The sequence below is a fragment of the Mirounga angustirostris genome, unplaced genomic scaffold (genome assembly GCF_029215605.1).
Source record: "Mirounga angustirostris isolate CCGP_5_RB_7025 unplaced genomic scaffold, mMirAng1.0.hap1 SCAF_6, whole genome shotgun sequence".
Taxonomy (NCBI): Eukaryota; Metazoa; Chordata; class Mammalia; order Carnivora; family Phocidae; genus Mirounga; species Mirounga angustirostris.
Genome location: NW_026991714.1, coordinates 141,286,184 through 141,299,855, shown reverse-complemented (window position 1 = coordinate 141,299,855; position 13,672 = coordinate 141,286,184). Strand labels below are relative to the sequence as shown.

The following is a 13,672-nucleotide window of genomic DNA, read 5'->3' as shown; positions in this document are numbered from 1 at the left end:
ACATCTAAGATGGGAGATCACTTTCCAGAAGAGCTGGTTTCCCTGTCCTCGGAAGCAATGAAAAGGTCACTGCTTATTCCCACAGAGCCTACTTCGGACCAACTGGCTGAAGCGAAGGAAAAAAAAATTACCACTGTGCATTCTGTAGAGACTCCATGCCCTGCGGCTTCCTTCTTGTCATTCAGATGTAGGCTAAGATTTGTGAGGACAAATAACTGGCTTTCAAATATACGAGGTAACTATGGAAATATATTAAGCCACTGATGCTGGCTTGATAAAAAGCAGACCAGGGAGCCGCCAACAACGAGCGAAGGAGGAAGCCGAGGGAGCTGTCCCCCAAGCACCCCGAGTTAACTCTTTCCCCAGCCATCCAGTGCATCTGGAACAGCTCTTGGTTCTCAAGATGCAACAACTACGGAAGCCCCAGAGTAAGCAAGTGAAGACCATGATGCCACGTTCTTAACCTGATTTATGGAGAGAAACAGAAAGGTGCTTTTGCAGTGTTTGTCTGCCTGGAACATTCCCGTTAGGTCTACCTATGCCTCAAATTCACTCACGGGGGTAGACGGTAACAGATGCTGCTAGTCGAGTTCCTTCTACCCCTCCCTTTGATGCACAGCTGCAATCGTGAGATGAATAAACTGGAATTAGAAACCTCATGAGCCTCAAAGATAAAAATCAAGGCACCCGCGGGCTTTGGAAAGCGCGCTGCTGGATATGCGAGCACCAATCTTGCCAAAATCAAAAGTCCTTCGCTCCCTCTCTGGGCATCTGTTTCCAGTAAAAATGTAGCACCTGAAGATGAAATCAAACAGGAATAAAACTTGTATATTAGCAGCGCAATGGGCAATTAAACATTTCTCAGGAATTGTCATTTTTTATCTCAGGGTTTGGAAGGAGAGCACTTCTCCAGTATTTAAAACAACATACCGGCAGCCCACCTCTAGGATCACCCACCCATAAGAGCCACTCAGGCAGCAGCACCTTGACCATGAATAGCAGGGTCCGAGCCATGACATGACGCATGTGATGAGTGGGTCCCACTTACAGCAAAAGGCTCTAGAAAGGAGGGGCTCCAACCAGCCTCCCCGTAGCTTCCCCAGTTTCGGGGGATATAGGAGACCTTTCTTTTCCCCACTGTCAGAAGCAAGCAGGGCCAGATCACACCAAGAGCAAGAGAAAGATATTTTTCCAGAGCTGGGGAGGTAAGGGAGGGTCCATGTCCAAAAAAAAACCACACAGGTTTTCTTCTAAACTCCCTACCCGATGATTAAAAGATAGCAATCGGGGGGCACCTGGGTGGCTCTGTTGGTTAAGTGTCTTGACTCTTGATTTCAGCTCAGGTCATGAGATCGAGTCCCAGGTCCGGCTCCGTGCTCAAAAGGGAATCTGTTGGAGATTCTCTCTCCCTCTACTCCTCCCCCAGCTCGTGTGCACATGCTCGCTAATAAATAGATCTCAAAAAAAAAAAAAAATAGCAATCAACAACTCACTGTTTGGGCTTTCACTTTCACTAGCTCAGCCTGGTACAATTAGAGCCCAAACAGATGCAAGGAGGACAGGTTCTGACCTGCGCTGTTGATTCTGAGTAGTGAATTGTAAAACCTATAAATCACGAAGCAGGTGGAAAGAACAGGAAAGGAGGAAGACACCCAGACAGAGTCTGGTCACTGGCTCTAGCCCTGCCGCTGCCCGGGGCGGACGATTTCTCTTCCTGAGTGACAAACTCCTTTGCCTATAAAATGGTAGGACTGGCCCCAAAGCCCTTGCTAAAGTCTCTTTCAGCTCTGATGCTCCATGCTTTTAACCACTCTTTCTTTAATCAGAAATGTATTAACCAACTGCAAAATGCTGTTTTAAACACACTTGTTTACGACGCTGAAAATGTGAGTCACACATCTTGTTCATAATTGAGGATGCAATTGGCACAAATTACATCAAAAGACTAACTGCAGGGGCTCACAAGGGAAAGCCCTGTAAAGGAAAGTGGAATATATCATGTCTCTGAGCAGAGCTGTGGGGTGCTCAGAAACGCCGCAAATCCTCAAAATTCATGTCTAGTGGGCTTGGAAAATACGGAATATACAAAAATCAGGATCATTTTGGAGGGACAACAGAGTTCGCGCTGTATCAATGTTACAACTTGTTTGCATTTCCATATTACAAGGCAGCAATAGATACGCTTTTGAAATTTGCTGGGGGAACTAGTCAGGGATTACAATTTTGCTCTAAACTGCAAAGTGGATTAACTCATCACAAGAAGAGACCGAATTTCACAGGTCACAGAACAAAATTAGGTTTCTCTTGGAAGACTTTTTTTTCTTTTGAGCCCCAAACAGGAGCCTTGAGTGGCTACAATATCAAAGCCTTTGGAGTATTTAATAGGGGAAAAGGTCTCACGGGCTTTAAACAAGCTTCTTCCCCATGGTGTAAGCAAAGGATTCAAAACAAGAATGGGATTTTTTTTAAAAAAGCTTTTCATTTGCCATTTGCATTTGGAAGATTGGGACGCTCACACCATTTCGGCCGAGTTTCTGAGTGCTGTATTGCACTCCTCAGCTAGGACGATTCGTGTCCCAGTGATTGGCGAGGCATTATTACAGTAATGTCTTCAATTTTCCTCATATAGCCTTCGAGCTGTTTGCTTTCTCAGAATACAAAACCCAGAGACGTTTTCTGTAATTACACCAGATGCGTTTTAAGAGGCACTCTTAGAGAAAAACAACCCTTCGACGGCTATTTGGTTTTCTCGCTGAAGAAGAGCGAAACCTCCAAATGGCACCTTGATAACCGTGCTTCGAGGTGGGCTCCCAGTCAGCCTGTCCTTGCGAGGTTCATTTGCTCAGCATATTTTAACCTGGCAGCTTCGTAATATTGCTTGACACAGACGGCGGGGGCGGGGCGGTGATGGACGGGGCTTGGGATTTTTAAAAATTTATTCAGGGACACTGCTACCCAGTCCAGAGAGTCAGAGTGCAAACGCCTAAAACGTGCTTCCATCCAAGTGGCCACGGGTACGTGACCAGAAACCTGTATGTGCGTCTCAGGCCTGCCCGGTGTGGGGGTCGGGGGAAAGGCCAGATCCACCTGAGCCTCTGCCACCACCCCGGGGCCCCCCACTCAACAGACCTCCTTTTCTCTGCCCCAGAGCCAGCCCCATCTCAGGAGGGCCCTGTGCTTGCTTTAATAATCTATTGTTACATTCTTGAAATGCTCAATAGTATTTGAACAAAGGGCCCTGCGAGTAACGTAGCTGGGCCTGCTTCCCCTACCACAGGCCCAAACCTGGGTGAATGTAAAGATATCCCTGCTCCCAGACTACACAGGGTGCCAGGCTGACCTACTGAAAATTGTGCTGGGTTCCTGGACTCTTCAACTTGGCTTTGGAACATCTAGTGGCTCCCAAGTGCCCCCTCACTCCAACAAAACCCCCCTCCTCTCCCGGCCTGGCACCTGGGGCCTCTTCCAGCCTTGCCCTGGCCCGTCCTGCTTGTCCTGCCTTCCTTATTCAGAGGAATAAACCCCCCCAGCCCCACGGCCTCCTTTCCAGCTGTACTCTTGGTCTCCGCTCCTGTGTCTGCGCCTGTCTCACAAGTAGGACTCTGGGCACTCCCCTCTCTACCACTTTTCTGCCTGAGGGCCATGGTGTGTGTATGGCTATCCACAGCCCCCACACACTGTACCAGCTCCCCCTCTCTGCAGCTGATGCCAGCAGGGGCTGCCTCGCTCTTTTCTCCAGCCTCCTGGCCTCCGCGTTGAGGCCCTGACGCACCGGGCAGAGCTGGCCACCTCAGCTGTAGAATACTAGCCAGATAGCCATTGACAGTAGAGACGGGAACAATTATTCAAAATTAGGAGGGGGGGTCCAGAAAAAAAAAAAAAATCCAGAACATCCAGATTAACATAAAGCTAGCTTGGAGCATCATCTGGGGGCATTGTTGGCCGGTTTGATTTATCCAGAAAACAGCCTCACTTTTCTCTTTGTGCACGTGGACCCAGCTCAGTAACTGGCCAGGGAGCCGCTTACACTGCCCATAGCCTCAGCGTCCACTAAAATTCCAACGATGAGGCAGGACCACTGGTCTTTGTCCACAGTCCCAACCCCCCCCCGCCCCCCACTGCCATCTTGAGGCTTCACCCCGCCAGCTGGAAAGCAAACCACCCTGGCTCGCTTTAGGGAAGTGGGTGACCCGAGGTAGAAGACAAGACAAAGCTGTGTGACACACTGAATCCAATGACGATGCCATGTGGCTGCAGACTTCTTGCTGCCCAAGAGTGAGTCTGGCAAATGCACTAATGAAATCCGGCATTTAGACAGAATCAGAGTTCTCCCACTTGGGGAGGGCCCCTTTCTTCTCTTTCAGTAGTGTCTCATCTCACTTCCTAAGCAATAGAGGGGGCAACAGAAAGGCTGAACAAATGCAAAGTCGTGATTTAGGAAACAAAAAGGAGGAGATCGGGGTTCTTCCCCAGCTCACCCACCACTGGTTTTCCACCTTCTGATGAATGAACAAGAAACAGAATCCCAGGGAGAAATAACTTGGAAACAATATAAATATGAAACCCCTTGGCCAGGGTCGCCTGGGAGGTTCAGTTAGTTAAGCCTCCGGCTCTTGGTTTGGGCTCAGGTCATGAACTTAGGGTCGTGGGATCGAGCCCCGTATGGGGCTCCGCGCTCAGTGTGGAGTCGGCTTCAGATTCTTTCTCCCAGGTCCCCCTCTGCTCCTCCCTACACGTGCGCACGTGCACTCTTTCACTCTCTCTCTCAAATAAATAAAACCTTTTTAAAAAAACAACAAAAAACCCCTCCTTGGCCAAAATAACAGAACCTACCTGTTGGTCAGCATTCCTACAAAGGGGTTGGTGAGGAGCTGGACGGTAGCTTTAGAGGCAAAGAGCAGGCCAACTTGCACGTTCTCATTCAGGAGGTCCTTGTCCTCACTGGGACAGTCAGAAGGCCCCGTGGAGGTGTTCGTCACCGCACGCTGTGTGGTGGCCGGCAGCAACCCCCCGTGAAGGGCTCGGGTGCTGTTCCCCGTGACTATGGTGGTGTTGTCATAATAAGAGAAGATGCTCTGGAAGCGGTCTGAGGGAGAGGCTGTGAGCCCTGGCTTGGCGGTCTGGATTTCGGTGGCGTTCTTCTCATGATTAATGCTATACAAGTAGCTTGGGATGATCGGAACTGCGGACAACAACATAGATGGAACCTTCGAGGACGCTGAGCCCCAGGAGGCTGCGAGAGGTCTGTCTGCTTTGTGCAGAAGGGACCTGCCTGGGGTTCTGGGCCTCTGTGGGGTTGCTCATTTACAGGGTTCCCTCCCAGGAATAGGTTAGGAAAGCAAAATGGGGTCTGAAGTCTGTTCAGGGCTGACCTGGGGTCAACGAGAGCTCCTCAGAGAGAGACTCAGAGAGACCTTTCAGTGAATGAATCCAAGAAATAGAAATTGAAATTTCATTATGTGTCTTAGGGGAAGATAAAGCCACAGGAAGTAATAATTTGGAAATTCTGCAACAGGCCCACTTCATCTTTCTAGTACTTGAGTGGGAGTCCACAATTTTTCATACAACCTGGAAAATGTAAAAATTCCTGAGACTTCTATAAAGAAAAACTGATGTAATAGCCAGCTCTAGGCATGTGTGTGACAACAGAGCATTCAACACAAAGGAGAAGTGAGGTCCTTGTTACTGAACTCGGATGAGCCCCAATACTCTGGTAATCCTAGAGGTGAGAACCCACAAATGGAGAGGAGGGGCATAACCCACCCCTGAGAATCCGAATTAAAAAATATATTCATTAGAAATTTAGACATGAAGGAAAAGCATACCAAATGCTGCTATTAATGGGGCTAATTAAGAGACCTGGGTTTTAATTGTTTTTCAAAAATCCATTATAGGGAAAAGACTAAAACCAACACTGTTTAAATTGCTCTTGAAAAGATCCTGAAACCTTTCCATCTCCAGCCATGCATTGATAACAATATATTTACATGTCACTTCCCTTTTTGGGGAGGGATGTTGACTTGTTCCTTTAAATGTGAAGCCGAATTGTTAACCCACCTTGCTGGTTGGCATAATAATTATTGTAACATTATTTTGAACCCTGGGGAATTGCTGGTTCTTAGTAGAAATCTTTTTCATCGCGGCCAAAGTAGGCAGGGGGAAGCAGGAAATTATCAGGAGGAAACACAAGTTCCGGTTCTTAACAGATATCACATTTTTTGACCTGACCACCAGGAAAACGAAGCCACAAAACGCGACTGCAACTAGCCCAGTGCGGCAGACCTGGGGATGGGGATGGGGATGGGGGCTGGACGGAAGAAGGGGGAAGGAGAGGTTTTGGCAAGATGTGTTCTCCAACTTTCCCGAGCGCGCTCAGGGGCGGGGGGGGCGGGGCCGGGGAGGAAGGTACCCAGGGAAGGGGTCCCCGGGGCGGGGGGCCGCCCGGGCCGTACGTACCCACGACGGTGAGCAGCATGTTGTCCAGCAGCAGCGCCAGGAACACGATGAACAGGATGAGCTTCCGCGAGTGGCGGCTCTCCAGCAGCCAGCGGAGCAGCGCCAGCTCGCTCAGGGCCATGGCTGGGCGGCTGGGCTGCGGGCGCGGCGCGCGGTGAGGGGCCGCGGCGGGCCGGGGGGCTCCCCGCACCCGCAACGCTCGGAGCGCGCCCGGGCAGCAGGAGAGGTCCGGGAGCCGCGCGCACGGGCCGGGCCCCGGCGTCCCACCCTCGGCTCGCCTGCGCTCGGGCTCAGCGCCGCCCGCGAGCGCCGTCGGGGCCCGAAGCTGGGGCCGCGGGGTTGCGTCCCGCTCTCCGCCGCCCCCGAGGCCCCCGTCCTCCCACCAAGCGCTCGGAAGGCGCCGCGGGACCCCGCGCCCCGTGCGGCCGGCGCCCCGGCCACCCCGGAGACCCACGCGCGGCGCTGGCGTTCTTCCCCGCTCCCCGCGCGACCCCGCTGTCCCCGCGCCGCCTCCTCCCACTTCCCGCGTTACCTCGGGGTCGCCTGCCCTACACCGTGGGCTCCGTCCGTGCGCGCCGGGTCGCAGCCTCCACCCCAGCGCCCCGCCGCCGCCGCCGCTCACTTTACCCGGTCCGGCTCTGACGTCACGGCCGGCGGGGGCGGGAGGGCGCCACCTTCCATCCCGGCCTCAGCACCCCCTCTCCCCAGACCTGCGCCGGCCTCCCCGGCTCTCCGTCCGGACCCGACGGTGCGCCATCCCAAGCCGTCCGGGGGACGCGGCTGGGGCGCCGAGGGAAGAAGTCAGGGGCCCCAGAGCGGGAGGTCAAGGGTCCTGCGGTTAAGGTCAGGGCCAAGAGGGCGAGTCCGGGATTAGTCCTTTCACCTGGCCCCAGGTAGGGGCTGCAGCTGCTCTTTGAGCCTCACCGCCTCTGAGACTGGCCGTGAGGACGTGAAGGCTACTGGATGAGAGTGCCAGGGAAAGGGGTCATAGGGTGTTGGGAGACAGGGACAGATCTCTTTCCAGGGGAAGCCACTGAGCACCCCCACCATTCCTCTCCTCTCCCCCCCCCCCCCTCTGGAGCATGATGCAGGGTGCCACTTGGAGTCTTTGACGGGCAGGTCCTTGGGTCCCCTCAGGTTGGGATGGGGAAACAGGGGGAAAGGGGACACCTCTGTGTGTCACCCCCCAGGGAGAGAGGGGACGTGAAGACCCCAGCCCTGGGAGCCTAGGACTCAGAAAGTAGGAGCAGGGGCCTGGGCCTCTGGGGCCAGCAGGAGTATGTCACCCTGGGCAGGGGACACTAGAGACCAGGTAGGTACCTGGCATCTTAGTAAAAGGACTGCGGAGGCAGCTGGTCCAGACCCCGTATGCTGTAGTCCTCTACTCTTTGTGCTAGGCCAAGTGGGGGGGGCGTGGGCCTGGTTAAGACAGGCCTGTTTGTAGGTGATCAGGAGCTGTAATCCTCACTCCCAAGGGGTAAGGGCCCACCTTTGATTTCCAAGTCCCTCCGTTCTATAAGCAGAACAGAAACAAACAGATGTCCTGACACAGCTGGAGCTTTGGAGACCCTTCTGGGGGGTGGAAGGAACTGGAGCTAGTTTCTTGGAAAGCCACATAGAATAAAGGTAACCCCGCTGCAGTCTCCTAGCCATGGAGCCCAGCCTTGTTTTATTAATGTTGGCCTATTGTCAGCTGGAGGCTGCTTACAGCAGAGGGGGATGCGTGGTGCTCCCCACTCTCTCACCTCCTTCCTTCCATACACCCCCATGCTGCCCCTGATGTGTGAGAACGATGGCTGGATAAGTAAGTAGGTCAGTAAGATGGGGACTCCGGGATGTCCCAGGATGTGTCAACTGAAATATTAAACACGGAGAGAAGGAAAACCACTTAGGAGGAGAGAGTAGATGGCAGGGAGTCGTGGAGAGGGCTGTGGCGGGTATCACACTCGGGGAGTGCCCAACGTGCCTGGAGTTTCAGAACCCAAAGACAGACTCTGCCCCATGCTCCCTTGGGCAGAGACGGGTCATGGTTAAGGGTTCTGGTCAGGATGCCTGGGTCCCACTCTGCTACTTCCTTGGTAGGTGACCTTGGGCAAATTACGTAGCCTCTCTGTGCCTTAGTTTCCCCATCTCTGACATGGGGATACTAATTGGAATGACTACAGGGTTGTAGTGAAGATGAAGTGGGAATCCCTTAACACAGTGCCCTGTGCAAAGTGAGAGCTTGGCTTGTCCACCATTCATTCACCCGATAAGGATTTATTGAGTGTTTACTATGTGCCAGGCATGATGGTTGATGCTGGGGAGACAGGAATGGTCGAAGCAGGCAAAATCACTGTTCTTGGGGTGCCTACACATTCTGGTAGCAGCACCATACAGGTGAATTTTAAAACTCCCTTTATGATTGTGTTACAACAATCATTAGTAGCATATAAATGATAAAGGCATCATACACATATGAATTTTGATAATTATTAAACATAAGAAAAATTGTATTAGAAGTGCATGACTGAATGAGATGGATGGGGGGAGGATTTTTTGGCAAAAACAGGCACTAACATTGCCTCTGGGTGTTCTTATGCCTCAGGACGATATAACACAGTAAGGTGGTAAGAATCAGGTTGGATGAGAGGTGAGCGTCTTCTCTGACCAGTGGGAGACAGGGGGATTATTGAAAGGGGAGGTGGTTAAGGAGCAACCTCATGTCTCTACCCGGGTCCATCTCAGCCAGATCATTTTTAAAATAGAGAACATGTGTAAATCGAGGGTCTCCCATGGCTTGAGAAGCCTTCATATATACCCAGTGTCCTGGCATTCCAGGTTGAAGATCCAGCCTGGGAAGCCCAGTCTGATCTGGGCCTTTGAGGATCCACAACCTTCTCTTATCCCATTTAGCCCCTGCCTTCCCCTTCAGCCACCCTGGTTCCTCTCAATGTTTCTCTGCCTCAGGGCCTTTGCACTGTTCCCTCTGCCTGAGAAGATCTTCCCCTTCTTCTCCTAGTTATCTCCTTCTCATTCTTCTTTATCAGCCCTAACTGTCACTTCTTAATGAGAAGCCATCCTTTCGTGGACCCCACCTTCAGTATTAGACAGGGCCTTCTCTTTTAAACCCTCATGGGACCGTTACTTCCTCCAGAACTTGTCTCTCCATGAAGAATGATATTCCCATGAGTGTAAGCAATTATCTCTGTCTCTCCAAGTATCAGGACAAAGGACACTCTTTTTGCTCATCACCAAGATTGCCAAACACAGTCAGTGCTCATTAAATGCCTGTAAGGAGTATGAACACGGGGGATAGATAGTTCCCTGGGAACTCAGACGGCTGAGCTCAGCCACCAAGCCCCCTGCCTCCACCTGCCCCCACCCTTTCAAACACCAGGGACTGGGAAAGTACAAAGGTACCACCAGGGTTGGCTTTTTTCAGTAAATTTCAATATTTAGGAAAGAGAAGGCATGAATGATAGGGAGCTGCTTAGAACATAGCAGCTATTTGAAATCGGCATTATTTGACATAAACTGGACGGAATCTCAGCTGTAGATAGCATCCTGACTGGGTCACTTTTACAAGTGATATGACTTTGGGCATTTACTAAACTCCTTTGTGCCTTCTTTCACGTCTGTCACTCAAGCATGATAAAAGGCCCCCTCCCAGAGTTGTTACGGGGATTCAGGGAGATGATGCTTGCATAGTGCCAGGCACACAGCAGATGCTCACGCTCATAAAATGTTGTCTGGCATTGGAAGCAGACACGTGAAAAGATGCTCAACATCATTCATCATCAGGGAAATGCAAATCAAAACTACAACGAGGTATCACCTCGTGACTACAACGAGGTATAACCTGGCAGAACGGTTAAAATCAAGAACACAAGAAACACGTATTGGCGAGAGTGTGGAGGAAAAGGACCCTCTTGCACTGTTGGTGGGAAAGCCACTGGCACAGCCATGTCGAAAACGATATGCAAGTCCCTCAAAAAGTTAAAAATAGAACTATCCTACGATCCAGGAATCACCCTATGGGGTATTTACCCCCCAAAGAAATAAAGCATTAATTCAAAGGGATACATGCACCCATATGTTTGTAGCAGCATTCTTTACTCTAGCCAGACTGTGGAAGCAGCCCAAGTGTCCGTGGATGGATGAACAGATAAAGATGTGGTGTATGTATTTAACGGAATATTATTCAGCTGTAAAAAAGAATGAGCTCTTGCCATTCTGCACCGACGTGGATGGAGCTAGAGAGTATAACTATGCAAAGCAAAATGTCAGTCGGAGAAAGACAAATACCATATGATTTCACTCAGATGTGGAATTTAAGCAACAAAACAAATGAGCAAAGGGGGAGAAAAGAGAGGCAAACCAAGAAACAGACACTTCACTATAGAGAACACGCTGACAGTGACCAGAGGGGAGATGGGGGGGGGATGGGTGAAACAGGTGCTGGGGATTAAGGAGGGCACTTGTGACGAGCACCAGGTGATGTATGGAAGTGTTGAATCACTATATTGTTCACCTAAAACTAAATATAACCCTATTAACTATATTGGAATTAAAACAAAATGACATCAAAATTTTAAGACGTGTTCCCTGGCATTGGAAAAGTGAACGTGCTGAGTACCTGGAAGGCGTAGGTGGTCTGTGGGGAAAATTCTTAGGGCCTCGCCTATGAGGGAACTTGGAATGAAGGAAAACAGACTTAGCTCCTGGGCATTGAACTATGAAATGCAAATAGTGTTCAGAGCAGAAATGAACAAAGGCGCCCTGAAGACACAATGGTTCTGACCTTAAAACCTGATGTACTAGGCAACACGGGGCGGGGGGGAGGTGAAAGGAGCCAGCGTACCCCCTGGAGAGCCAGGCACAGGGTGGAGCGGGCAGGTCACATGAAGGGAAGCCCAGAGGGCTGCCAAGCTCTTGAGGAGACACTCGGGCACACTAGTGATGAGAAACATGCCGATCAAAGACCGTGAGAAATAGTGCGACCCCCATCGGCCTGGCAACAGTTAGGAAGTTGGGTAAATGTCATTTGTTGGTGAAGATGTAAGGAAATGGGGTTCCTTACCTTGGGGTGGGGTGGGGGGACTGGTGCAGCCTTTCTGGAGAGCAATCAGGACTGCTTGGGGGAATGAAGTCAGCAGGCACCCTCTGATGCAGCCCTCTCTCCCCAATCCCAAAGGGGGCCAGAACAGGCAGAGACATTGCAGTGTCCTCGGCAGTGGTGGGCAGCTGCAGGCGAGCCCGGTTTCCATCCCTGGGGAACAAAGGAGCGGAATGAGGAGGAGCCCCCTGGAGCCGTGAGAGGCGGCATGTCGGATTACCCGCGTGTCTGCGCGCAGATTTCACAGTGATGAAGGAGGAAGGGAGGTGGGGGAGGGCAGAGAAGAGCAAGTTCTAGGGCGTGATTGCATGTTAGTTCATTAAAAGTACACAGAGCACCCCTGCCTATGTTGGGGCTTCATTCCTGTCCAAGGCTATGTATTGAGCACACGGACCTGGATGCCTTTGTAGGAGGAGGGGCCCAGGAGGGGGAATCCGGGATGAGGTGGGAAAGTGGAAAGACATAGAAATAAACCAAGAAATGGGCCTTGCAAAGACCAATGACCATAGTGTGCACAGAACCGAGACAGACGATCAGCTCTCTGTACAAGGGGCTCCTTTCCAAAGGGGCTGTCAGCCGTGATTGCCTGGAAGGGACAAAGGCTTTCCATGCAGAGGTGGCCGTATTGAGCACGTGGGCCACACGTGGATTGCATCTCCCAGGGACGGGCAGGGCTGTGCTGTGTCTCAAGCCCGACTGAGGGGGAATGACAGCCGATGGAAACCCAGATCCTCAGGAAAGAAGGAAGAGCTTCAGAAAAGGTAAATAAATACCTGGCTAACTGCAACAGACTCAGATGTTTTGTTTTTTTTCTCTTTTTTTTTGACCTTTTCCCTTTCCAAACCTTTAACTCTTTAAAAATATAACACTGTCAAACAAAAGTATATTGCTCTTTTGATGGATTCGTGACATGTGCAGATGTATTACTTATAACAATAATAAGTAAAGGATGAGGTGGTTATGAGGCTATAAAGTGACCAGACTTCTATGTTTTACGTGTGGTGGTAGATTATTACCTGTAAATGGACTGTAAAAAATTAAGGATGTATATTGTAATCCGTAGGGACACCACTGTAAAAAATAATTTGAAGGAGAATAGCTGAACAGGAAAATCAAAATTAAACGGAATTCTATAAAGTATTCAAATCATTTTAAAAGGAGGGGAAAGGAGGAACAGATGAGCAAAAGCAATGAGGAATGAATAAAATGATAGATGAAATCCAACTAGACCCCAAATTACTTTCAGTGGTAATGGACACTACATTTGAAAGACAGAAATTGTTAGGATGGATTTAAAAAAAAAAAGTCTGAACTCTACGCTGCCCGTAAGAGACATTCTTTAAATATAAAGACACAGATGGGTTGGAAGTCAACGGGTGGGAAAAATATACCAGGCAAACCGCAAGCATAGAAGCCTGGAGTACTGTCAGGTCGTGTGGATTCCCAAACCAAACTTTAAACGGAGATATAAAGAAGGAACTCTAATCATGACAAAAGTGATCAGTGCAGTAGAAAAACATCATCATTCACAGTGTGTATGTACACCATAAGAGAACTTCAAAACATACGGAACAAAGCTAGACAGGAAGAAAAAAGACAATTTCACAATCCTTTTTTTTTTTTTAAGATTTTATTTATTTGAGAGAGAGAATGAGAGAGAGAGAGAGCGAGCATGAGAGGGGGAGGGTCAGAGGGAGAAGCAGACTCCCCGCCGAGCAGGGAGCCCGATGCGGGACTCGATCCCGGGACTCGATCCCGGGACTCCAGGATCACGACCTGAGCCGAAGGCAGTCGCTCAACCAACTGAGCCACCCAGGCGCCCCTCAATTTCACAATCCTAACTGAGGGATTTAACACCTCTTTCTCACAACTGATAGAGCACCTAGACCAAAAGAACCAGCAGACGTATACAAGATCAAAACAATACCAACAACCACGTTGGCTTAATTGGTATTTATTTACCCTGAACCACAGCTGACTTTATTCTTTCCCGGTGCTCATGGAAGGTCTCAGCCAGGATCCGTCACATTCAGTTAAAGGGTTGTTTGGTTTGTTGGCTGGTTGGTTTTGGGGTTTTTTGCTTTGAAGCCTCTGTCAGTTGCTGAGCCTACATGTAAA

General features: G+C 50.3%; 1 protein-coding gene across 1 annotated transcript in view; it reads right to left on the bottom strand.

Annotated features, from left to right (window-relative positions):
* Window positions 1-7,078, bottom strand: part of SLC18A2 (solute carrier family 18 member A2) — a 37,372-nt gene extending 30,294 nt beyond the window's left edge. Inside the window, exons 1-3 of the mRNA XM_045878941.3 lie at window positions 6,989-7,078; window positions 6,457-6,592; window positions 4,834-5,182 (exon numbers count right to left, since the gene is read on the bottom strand). Of these exons, the coding sequence (XP_045734897.1) occupies window positions 4,834-5,182; window positions 6,457-6,577 (470 nt within the window). The 5' untranslated portion in view covers window positions 6,578-6,592; window positions 6,989-7,078. The remainder of the gene's footprint in view (window positions 1-4,833; window positions 5,183-6,456; window positions 6,593-6,988) is intronic.
* Between the last annotated feature and the right edge of the window lie 6,594 nt (window positions 7,079-13,672).